Source organism: Geotrypetes seraphini, chromosome 12 (assembly GCF_902459505.1).
Source record: "Geotrypetes seraphini chromosome 12, aGeoSer1.1, whole genome shotgun sequence".
Taxonomy (NCBI): Eukaryota; Metazoa; Chordata; class Amphibia; order Gymnophiona; family Dermophiidae; genus Geotrypetes; species Geotrypetes seraphini.
The window spans coordinates 70,068,817-70,084,911 of NC_047095.1; the positions used below are offsets into that span (position 1 = coordinate 70,068,817).

General features: G+C 45.8%; 1 protein-coding gene and 1 long non-coding RNA gene across 3 annotated transcripts in view; one reads left to right on the plus strand and one right to left on the minus strand.

The window, feature by feature from the left end:
- LOC117346844 overlaps nt 1-1,764 on the minus strand; it is a 40,158-nt gene extending 38,394 nt beyond the window's left edge. The window contains exons 1-2 of the long non-coding RNA XR_004536665.1: nt 1,686-1,764; nt 1,486-1,593 (exon numbers count right to left, since the gene is read on the minus strand). This is a non-coding gene — a long non-coding RNA (uncharacterized LOC117346844). The remainder of the gene's footprint in view (nt 1-1,485; nt 1,594-1,685) is intronic.
- A 49-nt stretch (nt 1,765-1,813) lies between these two features.
- DMAP1 (DNA methyltransferase 1 associated protein 1) overlaps nt 1,814-16,095 on the plus strand; it is an 84,170-nt gene continuing 69,888 nt past the window's right edge. The window contains exons 1-2 of one of the 2 annotated variants that reach the window (XM_033916931.1): nt 1,814-1,966; nt 7,173-7,280. In XM_033916931.1, the coding sequence (XP_033772822.1) occupies nt 7,179-7,280 (102 nt within the window). In that variant the 5' untranslated portion in view covers nt 1,814-1,966; nt 7,173-7,178. Of the gene's footprint in view, nt 1,967-4,869; nt 5,010-7,172; nt 7,281-16,095 lie in introns of those variants that run through there. The other variant, XM_033916932.1, reaches the window with a different exon arrangement.

The following is a 16,095-nucleotide window of genomic DNA, read 5'->3' on the forward strand; positions in this document are numbered from 1 at the left end:
CTCTCCTTCTTGCTCTCTCCTGTCCCCTCCCTTTACCTTCTCTTATTCTCCCTCTCTTCCCTTTTCCCTGAAAGTCACCTAGAGCTTGCCTAGGTATGTGCGACTCACAAATGGAAGATTAGATTTCACTCCCATATAAAAAACTTGTGAAATAACGCTATCCATTACAATGGTAGCTTTCTTGGTGGCTGAAATTAGCTGGTGAGATTCATTATGAATAAAAGCCCTTGTGAATTATAGTGTATTTTATAGCTTATTTAAAGGTATAACAGGATAATTATGAGGTATGGAAATGTCACTTTGGCTCACCCTCCCCACATACCTGCCTTGAACCTTGAATCTCTGTTGCACCCTCACCCTCCCCCCCAAAAAAATAAAATAATCTGTCTGGAGATACCACTGACGAGCGGATAATCTCAGCACAAAATTCAAAGTTCTTAAATCAAAAATACAGTAACCACAGTGAATGGTCAGGAATGCAGGAGTGCCATCTCCTGGAAAAAGAAGCAACCTACTTCACTAGCTTATTTTATGAAAAGGAGGATGATGAGATTGCCCCTATACAGGTAGGTGTGTGTTACTATATATTCCTCTCTTTCCACCCAGCAATAATGCGTGGGTTTAGTGTCATGTTCACGCCAAATTTTCAAGTCCAATCGGAGTATACCTCACTCAGGATTCCTATGACTTGCTTCTCACAGGTCTCCCTTCAATCTGTTAAACAATTCTGATGCACAATTTATATTTTGTCATAAATAGGGTATGCCTATATTTAGAAAGCCTATGGATACCTAAGGGATCCTTTTACTAAAGCATGCGCAAGCTGAAACGGTAACCTGTGCTAACGCATTATATCCTATGAATGCATTAGCATTTAGCGTGTGCTAAATCGGCTACTGCACCTTATTAAAAGGATTAGTAAGCGTATCAATAGGAGGAATTTTTTTCCACTCAGAAAATAGTTAAGCTCTGGAACGTGTTGCCAGAGGATGTGGTAAGAGCGGATAGAGTAGCTGGTTTTAAGAAAGGTTTGGACAAGTTCCTGGAGGAAAAGTCCATAGTCTGTTATTGAGAAAGACATGGGGGAAGCCACTGCTTGCCCTGGATCGATAGCATGGAATGTTGCTACTCCTTGGGTTTTGGCCAGGTACTGGGGACCTGGATTGGCCACCGTGAGAACGGGCTACTGGGCTTGATGGACCATTGGTCTGACCCAGTAAGGCGATTCTTAGGTTCTTACTTTAGGCACGATTCTACAAAGTGTGACTTTTAATGAAATGACGATTAGCAACGGTCTCCTTAAAGAATTGGGGCCAAAGTGGTTGCTAGATTGCCTTTTTTAACAGAGGTATTTTGGGGGGACATTTCACTTGTGCCCTTTTCATAAGTCACTTCTCCCTCTCCCTGTGAGAATACATTCTTCAAAGACTTCTTTCTGTGGTTACACTGAAATAATCATATTATAGACAAGTAGTCATTTTGTACCTGGGTTAAGTGGGTTGTGGAGATGATCCGAGTTTGCAGTTGGATTCCAGTCTGGCTTGTTTTGCTGCTTTTTTAGGAAACCCTCAATAAAACTGTTTACCTGTGGATCTTGAGAAAGAGGCAACGGGGTGAAGCCAGGGCGGGTTTCAGGGTGAATTTCTTCAGTCTTGGGGACATAGTCCAGCACTCAGCCAACTTACCCGGTTAAAGCGACGTAGCCTCGAGGACCGCACCCAGCACTCCAAGTCCCACAATGCTCTAGAACTCCAGGCCTGAAAGCGCCGCTCTGATAGGGCACACACACGAAAAGGCGGGAAGCGCCGCTGAGGCCAGGACCCGCCCCCTCCTCCCAACGCCCGGCCGCTCCTATGGAAACCGCGCCGGAAACGCCTGGCCGTGACGCCGGAAGTAGTTCTGTGAGGACCGGAGACGAGCGCGACAAAGCCGAGCTCCCTTGACTGGGAACAGGAGCAACGAGCGAGTGAGTATGGAGTGTGTGGCCCAGTGGGCTCAAAGCCCTCGCAGGGCCGCAGAAATGTCTTTAAGCCCGTTACATTAACATTTGTTACAGTACATGACTCTCTCTCCTTGGACGCTGTCTGTCTCTCTCTCTCCTTGGACACTGGCTGTCTCTCTCTCTCCTTGGACGCTGATTGTCTCTCTCTCTCCTTGGACGCTGACTATCTCTCTCTCTCTCTCCTTGGACACTGGGTGTCTCTCTCTCTCTCTCTCTCTCCTTGGACGCTGGCTGTCTCTCTCTCTCCTTGGACGCTGTCTCTCTCTCTCTCCTTGGATGCTGGCTGTCTGTCTCTCTCTCTCCTTGGACGCTGATTGCGTCTCTCTCTCTCTCTCTCCTTGGACGCTGATTGCGTCTCTCTCTCTCTCTCTCCTTGGACGCTGATTGTGTCTCTCTCTCTCTCTCTCCTTTGACGCTGATTGTCTCTCTCTCTCCTTGGACGCTGACTATCTCTCTCTCTCTCTCCTTGGACACTGGGTGTCTCTCTCTCTCTCTCCTTGGACGCTGGCTGTCTCTCTCTCTCTCTCCTTGGACGCTGGCTGTCTCTCTCCTTGGACGCTGTCTCTCTCTCTCCTTGGACGCAGTCTCTCTCTCTCCTTGGGCGCAGTCTCTCTCTCTCCTTGGGCGCAGTCTCTCTCTCTCCTTGGATGCTCTCTCTCTCTCTCTCTCTCCTTGGGCGCTGTCTCTCTCTCTCTCCTTGGACGCTGACTGTCTCTCTCTCTCTTTCTCCTTGGACGCTGTCTCACTCTCCTTGGACGCTGTCTCTCTCTCCTTGGACGCTGTCTGCCTGTCTCTCTCTCCTTGGACGCTGGCTGTCTTTCTCTCTCCTTGGACGCTGTCTCTCTCTCTCCTTGAACGCTGTCTCTCTCTCTCCTTGGACGCTGTCTCTCTCTCTCTCTCTCCTTGGACGCTGTCTCTCTCTCTCCTTGGAGTGTGTGGCCCAGTGGGCTCAAAGCCTTCGCAGGCCGCAGAAATGTCTTTAAGCCCGTTACATTAACGTCTGTTACAGTACATGGCTCTCTCTCTCTCTCTCTCTCCTTGGACGCTGTCTCTCTCTCTCTCCTTGGACACTGTCTCTCTCTCTCTCCTTGGACGCTGTCTCTCTCTCTCTCCTTGGACGCTGTCTCTCTCTCTCTCCTTGGACGCTGTCTCTCTCTCTCTCCTTGGACGCTGTCTCTCTCTCTCTCCTTGGACGCTGTCTCTCTCTCATTCTCTCCTTGGACGCTGTCTCTCTCTCATTCTCTCCTTGGACGCTGTCTCTCTTTCATTCTCTCCTTGGACGCTGTCTCTCCCTCATTCTCTCCTTGGACGCTGTCTGTCTGTCTCTCTCTCCTTGGACGCTGTTTGTCTCTCTCTCTCCTTGGACGCTGTTTGTCTCTCTCTCTCCTTGGACGCTGTTTGTCTCTCTCTCTCCTTGGACGCTGTCTGTCTGTCTCTCTCCCTCTCCTTGGACATTGTCTCTCTCTCTCTCCTTGGACGCTGTGTGTCTGTCTCTCTCTCTCCTTGGACGCTGTCTCTCTCTCACTCCTTGGACGCTGTCTGTCTGTCTCTCTCTCTCCTTGGACGCTGTCTCTCTCTCCTTGGACGCTGTGTGTCTGTCTCTCTCTCTCTCCTTGGACGCTGTCTCTCTCTCTCTCTCCTTGGATGCTGGCTGGCTGTCTCTCTCTATCCTTGGACACTGTCTCTCTCTCTCCTTGGACGCTGACTGTCTCTCTCTTTCTCCTTGGACGATGACTGTCTCTCTCTCTCTCTCTCCTTGGACGCTGTCTCTCTCTCTCCTTGGAGTGTGTGGCCCAGTGGGCTCAAAGCCCTCGCAGGGCCACAGAAATGTCTTTAAGCCCGTTACATTAACGGCTGTCTGTCTCTCTCTCCTTGGACGCTGACTGTCTGTCTCTCTCTCTCTCCTTGGACACTGACTGTCTCTCTCTCTCTCCTTGGACACTGTCTCTCTCGCTCTCCTTGGATACTGGCTGTCTTTCTCCTTGGATTGTGTGGCCCAGTGGGCTCAAAGCCTTCTCAGGGCCGGAGAAATGTGTTTAAGCCCGTTCCATTAACAGCTGCTACAGTAAATGGCTGTGTGTCTCTCTCCTTGGACGCTGGCAGTCTCTCCTTGGACGCTGGCAGTCTCTCCTTGGACGCTGTCTGTCTCTCTCTCTCCTTGGACGCTGCTGTCTCTCTGTCTCCTTGGACGCTGTCTGTCTGTCTCTCTCACTCTCCTTGGATGCTGGCTTTCTCTCTCTCTCCTTGGAGTGTGTGGCCCAGTGGGCTCAAAGCCTTCTCAGGGCCGGAGAAATGTCTTTAAGCCCGTTCCATTAACAGCTGCTACAGTAAATGGCTGTGTGTCTCTCTCTCCTTGGACGCTATCTCTCTCTCTCTCTCTCTCTCCTTGGACGCTGTCTTCCTTTCCGTCTGTCTCTCTGGCCCACTGTCTGTCTGTCATTCTTTCTGTCTGTGTCTCTCCCTAGCCCCCTGCCTGTATTTCTCTGTTGTGTCATGCCTGCCTGCTCCGTGGCCCCTTTCTGTCCCCCCTTCCAAGAGCAGAGCATGATTGCTGTCTGACCCCTGCACACCCCTCCCCCCAAAGCAGCCCCCTTTCCCTCTCTCCCTGGCCCCCTGTTGTGCCATGCCTACCTGCTGCGTGGCCCCATTCTGTCCCCCCTTCCTAGAACAAAGCATGATTGCTGTCTGCCCCCAGCACACCCCTTCCACCAAAGCAGCCCCCTTTCCCTCTCTCCCTGGCCCCCTGTTGTGCCATGTCTGCCTGCTCCGTGGCCCCCTTCTGTTCCCCCCCACTCCCAGAGCAAAGCATGATTGCTGTCTGCCCCCCAGCACACCCCTCCCCCAAAGCAGCCCCCTTTCATTCTCGCCCGATCGCATCAGAGGGAGCGTGCTACCGAGGTGGAGAGCGGCCTGCGAGGTTTGCTACAGCTGGCTGGCGATCCTCAGCAGGCTGCTTTGAAGAGGAGGGCAGAGAACAAAGAGCAGCAGCGGTGTCAGCGGGCTTACAGTGAGTGAGGGTAGGAGGTGGGAGTTGCCTGCGTGTTCAAAAATAGAATTCGGCACGGAGTGACAAATCATGCTGTCAGGGAACATGGCGTCCTAAGTGCGCATGCGTGCTTAGGGTTTTATTATAGAGGATGACAACTTTGCATGTGGATTATCTGATATTATCAGAAGCAATTAAGGAAAGATTTATAAACTACAGTTTATAAACTATAATTCTGGAACGTTGCCTGCCTCAATGCTGTAACCTCATGCAAGTGCTTTCCTGCGTCTGTATGTGGTTGTGAGGTGGAGTGGAGAGGACAATCGCGTACAGACGCAGGAAAGCGCTTGTGTGACGTTACAGCAGTGAGGCAGGCAATGTTCCAGAACATGACTGCCGGACACTTAAGGCACAAGTTTTCTATAAAGAATCATTCTTTATAATACCAAGGGCCTCAAAATAGTACCTGGCGGGCCACAAGTTTGAGACCACTACTGTATATTATGTATGTTAACCTGTAACCCATTCTGAGCTCTTTAGGGAGAATGGGATAGAAAACTAATTATCTTCTCCCCCCTTTCCAAAACCATAGCATGGCTTTTAGCACTAGTCATATAGCTTAAATTAGTTGTTTAGACATATACGCCATCATTAAAGCTTTGTGTATTAACAAAGACTTTTATTTTTGTCAAAGTATTTTTGTATGGACCTTTCAGGCAAAACAAGCCAGTTGCTTGAACTCTGTATCAGTCCAACCTTTATTCATGTTTTGTTCGTATTTTATTCATGTGGATGTAACTATTTTTTACTTTTTTTGCTCATTAATATAAAATGCAAGGAACCTCACTTGACTTATCTTATAGTGAAGTGCTGCTATGTTCTCCTCTCCTGTCTTATAGCTTTCCTCGACCCTGAAGAAAGTTTCATTCTGAAACATGCATGTAGGGAGAGGAGAACATAGGAGCACTTCACTATTATTTTATATTAATAAGCAAAAAGAGTAAAAAATAGTTACATTCACATGAATAAAATATGAACAAAACATGAATAAAGGTTGGACTGATACAGAGTTCAAGCAACTGGCTTGTTTTGCCTGAAAGGTCCATACAAAAATACTTTGACAAAAATAAAAGTCTTTGTTAATACACAAAGCTTTAATGATGAAGACACAGTAAGAAGTAAATGAGATTGTATGCGCCAGCCTTTTATATGTTGGCGAATATGTCTAAACAACTAATTTAGGCTATATGATTAGATTGAAGATACAGCAGTGGCATTTGTTTGTTTGCATATAATTTTAGCACTAGTAACAGCTCAGATGCTCATAGGAATTCTATGCAGCCAGCGCAAAACTGTGCTACAGTTTTGTAAAAAAAAAGAAGGGGGTGGTTTAAATAAATCAATAAATGACACAGGGACAAATTTGTCCCCATCCCCACAAGCTCTGTCCTCATGTGCACAAACCTCTCAAACACTTAAGTGGGACAGGGACAGAGCTCGAGGGGCTGGGGACAAAATTCTCCTCGTGTCATTCTCTAGTTCAAACCTCATAAAAGCTTTTTTTGTGGGCAAAGCCTGTCTACCTTTACAAAAGACCCTTTATAAGTTTGCAAGCTGTGCACGTGTTTAACAATATGTGGGCCAAACAGCATGTGTATTTTTACATGCACCGCTTATACGTGTTCTCAGACGTGTTCTTTCAGTTCTACAAGGGCAGAGTCCTGAAGCAAGTATTTCATTTGAGGGGGTGATGGGACTTTCTGTGGTTACAATCAAAGTGGTTTACATATTAGCCTTACTGGGTCAGACCAACAGTCCATCAAGCCCAGTAGCCCATTCTCACGGTAGCCAATCAAGGTCATTAGTGCATAAATGGAAATGTTGTGTGGTGGCCTTTTAGACTGGGGAACTGGGTTCCCACTGCAGCTCCTTGTGACTCTAGCAAGTCACTTAATCCTCTATTGCCCCAAGTACAAAATAAGTAATATATATTCTTATGTTCTTACTATTGGGGTGTGTTCTAGGTGCCTATTTATGAAAGTGCATATGCATTCTCCTGCACTTTCAACCTAGGTGTGCTTTTATAAAATTATTCCCATTGTGTCTCAGAAGTATTTATCATAGGAAGTTCATGTAAACATCTACAGTACAAATTTTAGGGTTTATTTTGTGTTCTTGTCACAGGGCAACATGACAACCGGTGCAGATGTTCGGGATATCCTGGAGCTCGGAGGCGGGGACTCTGAGAATACAGGAATAATCAGTAAAAAGGACATTCTAAACTCAGACAAGGTAAGAGACTCCCAGCCTAATAGCGAGAGGGTGTCTAATCACTCATTTGCAAAAGTTAACTTCAAGATATATGTAACTACATATTTTTGCAACTGTGCAGCTTCTTTGGAAATTGCTGAGTTTTATAGGATTATCAAAAATGTATGCATGGGTCTTAAAAGGTAGCATAGAAGTGGATAAGACTGGAAATTTAGAAGTTCAGTCTAAGTAGGAGAGTTTTGAAAGTACATTACAATATATCTTTAATGTCAGTTGGGCAAGTCAAATGTAGTTGAATGTTTAACCAACTTTATCTCAAATGCATTTTCTTACCAAACTTTCAGGAAGTCAATCAAACTTATCTCTTTGATAAATTTCTCTAACCCCACTCCTGCCTTGATGTACTTTTAGACCACTTCCAAATAAATGTGACTAATCTTAACATAATGTAACCTCGAAAAGCTTTCTGTTATATCGCTGTTTGTATACAGTCTCTTCTTCTGTAAACTGCTTTGAACTGTTTATGGTATAGCGGTATATAAAAATAAAGTTATTATAGTACGTTAGAAACTAACGGCCCCGGCCCCGAAGCCCTTTAAATCTCTATGGGCTTCGGGGCCATTAGCGCAGCGCTGCCGTGGCTTTGTAGAAGAGGCCGTAAGATGTACTAATGTGTTATGTTACTGGAAGGGTGTTACAGGCTCAATATATGGAATAAATTCCAAGATGTGGATGTCATGTTTGATGGAGTATGTTTGTTACAGAGAAAGGAAGGGAAATGCATAAATGGATCTGTAATAAGCGAGTTGGTGAAACTGGAAAGTGAATGAATGGGAGGGGATTGCATTTCTTAGGATTACTTCAGGATATATTGTTAGATTTATAGGATGGTTCATGGGAATTAGGTTGTGAAAAGAATGTACGGAGAACAAATTCTTCCTACAGTGCTTGTGTAAAAGCCACAAAATTCATTCCTCCTTGTGAGATTCCTTGTTTCCTGCTGAATCGAGTGAATGACAATCTTTCCCCTCCCTACTTTGTGCTGATTGTGGTTATCCGCATAGTAGTGTTCTCTGCAGAACTTTTTTCACACAGACGTCTAATAAATAAACTGAGTGCCCTCGAGCTTGGTCAAGAACAGGTTGAATGGAAGGCGACAGTGATCAATGGAGATCACTCTTGAGGAAAGGGATGTTACCAGTGATGTGCCTCAAGGTTCTGTTCTTAGGCCTGTTCTTTTTAACATTTTTATAAACGATATTGCTGAAAGGTTATTGGTAAGCTTTGCCTCTCTTATGGATGGTACCAAAATCTGCAATAGAGTAGACACTCAGGATGGTGTGAAGAAAGACCTGGTGAAGCTTGAAGAATGGTCTGAATTTTGGTAGCTAAAATTTAATGCTAAGAAATGCAAGGTCATGCATTTGGTCTGCAGAAACCCGAGGGGACAGTACAGTTTAGGGGGTGAACAACTTTTTGTGCATGACAGAAGAGCGGGACTTGGGTGTGATTGTATGTGATGATCTTAAGACAGCCAAACAGGTTGAAACGGTGAAGAACTTTTTGAGCATGACAGAAGAGTGGAACCTTCTGTATGTGATGTGATGTGATTGTATGTGATGATCTTAAGGTGACCAAACAGGTTGAAACGGTGATGATGAAAGCTAGAAGGATGCTAGGGTGCATAGGGAGAGGTATGGCCAGTAGGAAAAAGGAGGTATTGATACACCTGTATAAGACTTTGGTGAGTCCAGCAGCCCCCCCTCCCTCCCTATCGCAGGCCCAACAGTCCCCCACCTTTGCATTCTATGTGCAGCTACTGTCATATGTCACTACCACCAGGGATTCCATTTATAAACAGGCCTCCTTTCTTCCCTCCATCTGCATGACCCCTCCGCCGAAGCCGACACGGAAGGCTTCCCTCTGATGCCAGAGCTGACGGAAGGAAGCCTTCCAAGTCAGTCAGGGATCCCAGTTACCTCAACAGTCCTTCCAGGTAGGCTGCTCTTTCCTGCCTTCAACTGAACTTGTTCTTTGCAGGGATGCGGGCAGCAGCTCTTGCACGCTCCATGTGGCTGACCCGGAAGCCATCTCTCCTGATGTCGGAGAGATGGCCCAGGTCAGTCACAGGCAGCATGGAATCAAGTGCTGCTGAAGGCGGGAAGGAGCAGCCCAGTTGGATTGCCTTGAAAGGAACAAGAAAGGGAGAGGGGGCTATCAACGTGAGATAAAGGGAGAAAGGAGGGGGCGGAAGGAGCGCATTAGGACATGGGATGGGCACAAATTTGGGACAAAGGCAAGGAGGGGGGCATGAATTCAGGACACAGGGAAGGGAGGGGGTATGAACTTGGACACAAGGGAGAGAGGAAGGGGACAGTAACTTGAGACATAAGGGGGGAATAGAAAGGAAGAATTATTGGGCATGAAAGAGATGGTGCACATGGGGAAAGGAAGAAAGAGGAAAATTGTCGATCAGAGAGAGGAGTGAGGGAAGAGAAGGATGAAAGAGAAATGTTGGATATGGTGGTGGAAAGGGAACAGAGGGATAGATGGAAGGGGATACAAGGCGGAGGAATGTTGGACATAGTGATGGAGGGAGTGGTGTGGCATGGTGCTGGAGAGGGGTGATAGAAGGAGAAATGTTGGGCATGGGGCTTGTGGGCAGTGGTGAAAAATGTTCACATGATCCATGGGATGAGAGAGGAAGAAATGTTGGATGTGGCGGTAGAGGGAGTGGGAGAGATGCACCCTGGATCTCTCTCTCTTTCCCTACTCCCTGTACACAGGGGGAGGGGATCAAAGAATGGTGAGATGGGCACAGGGGAAATACTAGAAAGGGATATATAGGAGACATAGAGAAGGGAGATGCTGAACATGGGGACAATACAGAGGTAGAAGAAATGTCAAATGGTTAGGAGACCCTGGTAAGTGAGTTAAGAGAAGATAAAAGAAAACAGACTAAGACAAACATGATTTGAAAAATGACGAGACAACAAAAGGTAGAAAAAAATAATTTTATTTTCTATTTTGTGATTAGAATATATCAGATTTGAAATATATATCCTGCTAGAGCTAGTGTTAGACATAACTGGGGACCACAAAGCCCAGGCCATGCTTCTTTAGCTTCCAACTGGCCTAGGGCTCTCTCTGACCAGGGGGCAGTTGCCTTAGTTGCACTCCCCTAACACTGTTCCTGACACGTGTGACTGCAGTATTCTGTTAGCATGACATTTCTGTGAGGCATTCTGTAATATTATTCCAGGACAAGCAGGCAGCATATTCTCAACAGTGGGTGACATCACCGACGGAGCCCCGCAGCGGACAGCCTTGCAAGCAGACTTGCTTGAAGATCTTTGTAAGAGCTTACGAGTGCTGCACTGCGCTTGCGGGAGTGCCTTCCCGCCCAAGTGAGGGCGCGCATCTCCTGTGAGGTACCTCAGTTCAAAGTTTTCCGCGGAGCCGAGAAGTCCTCTTCACTTCAAATCTGCAGCCTTCGTTGCCTTCTCTCACCGTGGCTTTCTTATTTTTGTTAAGTCGCTGTGCTCGCATTTTCTTATTACTCTTTTTCGTTAAAAAAAACCACTTATTTTTTGTCATTCTTCCGGCTAGCGGCCTTTTGGCCTAGGACTGGCCGCTTACCTCGTTCGTTACGTCGGCCTTTATTTTTTCTATGTTCCGGCCTCTTACTGGGTTCAAAAAGTGTAGCCAGTGCGGCAAAGCCATTTCAATAACCGATCCTCCTAGTCGGTGTATTGCTTGCCTGGGTCCTGCACATTACCCCAATGCCTGTTCGCGCTGTGCTACCCTTCGACCTTGAGCCCTTCGCAGATGATGTGCCAAGCTTCTTTAACTATTTAGCACTATGGAACAACCTACTGAGAAGGTCTCAACCTCGGCTTTGGGGTCGGCCTCGACCTCGACACATGCATCTGCCTCCACCAAGGCCCCGACCTCGACACCTCTGGTCTGGAAGGCCTCGCCAGCAGTTCCTCAGAAGTCTTCCTCGGTGGGTAAGTCTCCTATCTCTCCTTCAGGTACTATTCCTAAGAACCCTCCAGAGTCCCAGGCCATATCTGCGGTCCTACCAGCCTCTTCCAGACTTCCAGCCAAGCGTGCCTACAAGCTTAGGGAATACTCATCCTCGAGGTCGCCCTCATTGGAGCGCACTGCTGCACCTTCGAGACCTGATCCCTTTGTCTCGGTGCCTAGTTCGAGGACATGTTGAAAGCCATTCTGACCACTCAGATTTCCTCAGTCATGGCTCAACTCCTCCCGTCCTCGACCCTGCTTCCTACGAGCCAGCCTGAGCGGCAGTCTGAGACCCCTGTGGAAGCACCTCGAGGCAAGCCTCGGAAGTCTCGCCATTTCTCATCCAGTGACTCTTCGCTTACTCTTCGGACACAGTCTCCTCAACCTTGATCGAGGCATCGCTTGAGGCAGTCGAGGCATCTCGCTTCCAAGCTCAGTCAGGAGACTTTTCTACAGAAGAAACCCTCTCCTCCTCTGGATACTGAATCTTCTATGCCTCGTTTATCAAAGGCTACCAAGATTTCTACTAAATCTAAACATAAGTCTCGCAAGTCTATTACATCGGCTGTTTCTCCTCGCAGTCCATCGAGGTCGAAGACTCCTCCATCGAGACCGCCTCCGAGGGAGCCTTCTCCTCCTGCCTCAACCCACCCTGTTCCTCGAACCCCGGGAACTTCACCATCGAGGTTTTTGAAGCGCAAGCATTCTCTAACTCCTCCTGTTGTGGGTAGTGGAGCTTCTTCAATCACTGTGGGCCTGGATTCTGAGCCTCCTCAGTATTCCAGAGAGGCTTCTCCTTCCTATTCGGTGGTTCCTAAGTCTCGCACTCCTTCTCCTGAAGGTGCCTTGACCTCGAAGTCTGCCTCTTTTGCCAGGTTTGTCTTTGACATGGGAAAAGCTCTTCAACTGGATCTCCACTCTGATTCCAAGTACACTCCTGAATACTTGGCTGACATGAGTTGCCTCATCCACCCAAGGAGACCTTGAGGCTTCCTATGACTCCAATATTAAAGCAAACTTTCTTTAGGAATATGGAAACTCCTTATTCCATTACAGCCATTCCATCCAAGCTGGAATCCAGGTATCGCACAGTACCTTGCAAAGGCTTTGAGAAATCTCAATTGTCCCACCAATCCTTGGTTGTGGAATCTTCTTTAAAGAAAGCTCAACCATCTAAGCTCTACGCTGCGGTCCCTCCAGGCAGGGAGGGCCGTACCATAGACAAGTTTGGCTGTAGGCTATATCAGAATTCCATGATGGCTAACAGAATTCTCAATTACAACCACACTTTCACTGCTTATTTTAACTATTTCCTCAAATTGATGCCTAGGTTCTACCCGGCTCTTGAGGAACAAAGTCTTCCAGAATTTAAACAGATCATCAGAACTCTGTCTCAACTTCGACTCTTCATGCTGCAAGCCACATACGATGCCTTTGAGCTTTCTTCTTGAGTTTCTGCCTTTTGCAGTTGCCATGCGCCGTCTCGCCTGACTCCGCATTGTTGATATGGATCCCAATTTGCAGGACCGTCTAGCCAACTTACCTTGCCAGGGGAATGAACTCTTTGATGATTCTATTGAAGCTGCTACAAAGCGTCTCTCTGAACATGAGCGCTCATTTGCTTCCTTGATTCGGCTGAAGCCTAAGACTCCTCCTGCTCGGTCATACAAGCAACCACCACGTCGTTATCCTCAAAAAAATGACACTAGCTTTCTCCAGGCCTCCGCCTAGAAGGCCTCCAAAGCAACAACGACAGCAGAAAGCTCAGACTCCTGCTGCGGCTAAACCTGCTCAGTCTTTTTGACATTCCCAGTCTGAGCATGCCAACCTCCCTTCATCAGACTTCTCTTCTGCCCATAGGAGGTCGTCTTCACCATTTTTATCACCAGTGGGAGATGATCACCTCAGATCTCTGGATTCTCACCATCCTTCGGGAGGGATACTCACTTCACTTTCTTCAGGTGCCTCCAGATTGCCCTCCAAGAGAGTGTCCTTCCAATTCGTTGCAACTTCCCCTTCTTCTTCAGGAAGCTCAGGCTCTTCTTCGCCTTCGAGCTGTCAAGTTCAAGTTTATTTATTCTTAATGAATCGCCTATTTAAAATCACTAAGCGATGTACAAAGTCTTAATACATATAGATTAATACCTTAACACTTACAAATTAAATGTTATTGACAATATAAAGTAAAATTTTCTTAAATACTAAACATACTTAATTACATTCGTATATTAAAATGTTAGTTAGGGTATAGAGACATACTTGAATTGTGAGGATAAATAGGAAAGAAATTACAATAATTGGATAGGAAAGGAAGAGTAATAACAAAGGAAAAAACAAATAGGAAGGGGAAGTAAATCTATAGATGAATAAAAAAGCATAATAAACTATTTAGAATCATATGCATCTTTAAAGAAAAATGTTTTTAGTGCTTTTTTAAAAATGGATAAATCTTTTAATTCCCTAATGTGTTGCGGTAAGAGATTCCAAGACTGAGGGGCAATAACAGAGAACATATCGTTACGCCTAGTTCCAATCACCTTCAACGAGGGGACCGACAGGAGGTTGGAAGAAGATGAACGAAGAGAACGAGTCGTGTTATACGGGATTAACCATCTATTAATGAATTGTGGCTTGTTGAAAGTGATGGTTTTAAAAACTAAAAGTAATAGTTTAAACGTAATACGGTGAGTTACCGGTAACCAATGAGATCTGATAAGAAGAGGAGTAACATGATCGTATTTTTTTGCGTTGTAGATTAATTTGACGGCCGTATTCTGAATTAATTGTAGTCTTTTTTTTTTCCTTTTGTGTAATATTAATGAAAAGGGAATTACAGTAGTCTAATTTTGAAATTATTAAGGAATGAACCAGGATATTTAAGGATTCAGGCTGAAGGAATTTGGAAAGCGAACGAATGAGACGTAATTTGTAGAAACATGTTTTAACAGTATTACTAATGTGATTATGGTATGTAAGTTTATCGTCAATCAAAATGCCTAGAATTTTTATGTTAGTAACCAGGTCTAATGTATCGTTATTAATAGAAATTGGAGCCATTAATTTAATGTCATTTTTCCAAGTAAAAAACATTGTTTTTGTTTTTTTGAGGTTTAAAGCTAATTTGTTTGAGAAAAGCCAGTTTTTTATCGAAAGAAGTTTATTGTTAATACTTGTTATATGGTCCAAATTTTCAGGATCTAAAGGATGAATTAGTTGTATGTCATCAGCATATGCAAAAGTGGTAAAACCTAAAGACTGTGCTAAGTTTAAAAGTGGAGAGAGAAAAATATTGAAGAGGAGGGGGGAAAGTATTGAACCTTGTGGTATTCCATAATTTGTAGAATAACTTTTAGAAATATTATTGTTAAAGCTGATGACAGTGGATCGATTTGTAAGAAAAGAGGAAAACCACTCTAAAACTTGGTCTTTGACTCCAATAGAGTTTAGACGATCTAATAAAAGGTTATGATCTATGGTGTCGAAAGCAGCTGTTAAATCTAGGGAGATTAAAATAACCGATTTGTGGTGGTCTAAAAAGTAGTGAATGTCGAGGAGGTTCCTCTGAACCAACGGGACATGGGCTTTTATTCCTGTTATTTTCTAGTTCCAAAGAAGACGGGGGATTTGCGATCCATTCTGGACATCAGAGCCCTCAACAAATTTCTAGTCAAAGAGAAGTTTTGAATGCTTTCTTTACCAACTTTATATTCCCTGATGACTCGGGGAGATTGGTTGTGCTCTCTGGATCTCAAAGAGGCTTACACTCATATCCCGATTCATCCAGCCTCTCACAAATATCTACGATTCCGGGTGGGGAATTTTCATCTCCAATACAGAGTTTTTCCTTTCAGACTCACCTCATCCTCCAGAGTCTTCACGAAGTGTCTGGTGGTGGTGGCTGCAGCCCTCCGTACCCAGGGTCTTCAAGTTTTTCCGTACCTGGACAACTGGCTCATCAAAGCCCCTTCTCAACAAGGGATTATTGCAGCGACCCAACAGACTATTATGTTCCTCCAATGTCTGGGGTTCAAAGTCAACTTTCCAAAATCCCAGTTGACCCCATCTCAGTCTCTTCAGTTCATTGGGGCCACTCTGCCACTGTCCAGCTCAGAGCGTTTCTATCTCCACCACGGCGGGATACCCTCATTCACCTTTGCCATCAAGTGTCTCATCTCACATCAATTTCAGCAAGACAAATGATGGTTCTGCTCGGTCACATGGCTTCTACAGTTCACGTGACACCTTTTGCCAGACTTCACCTTCACATACCTCAGTGGACCCTGGCATCTAAGTGGCAACAAGCTACCGACCCACTTTCTCAACAAATTACAATAACTCCTTTGATGAAGCAGTCTCTCCACTGGTGGATGCTCTCTTCCAATCTTTCCAGAGGTTTGGTGTTCCACACTCTCCCTCTTCAGAAGGTTCTCACAACAGACTCGTCAACCTACGCATGGGGAGCCCATCTAGACGGTCTCCGTACCCAAGGTCATTGGTCTCCTGTGGACTGTCTTTGTCACATCAATCTGTTGGAACTCAGAGTGATTTTCAATGCTCTCAAAGCTTTTCAACACCTTCTTCACGACAAGGTAGTCCTTGTCCGGACGGACAACTAAGTCGCCATGTACTATGTCAACAGTCAGGGAGGGATGGGATCTCACTCCCTTTGTCAAGAAGCTCTGAAGCTGTGAGATTGGGCAATCCATCACAAGATCTTTCTCAGAGCTGTCTACATTCAAGGTCATTTCAAGATTTCGAATTTACGCCCAGTAGCGTCTACGAAGAAATATCAAGACTCAAAGTAAAC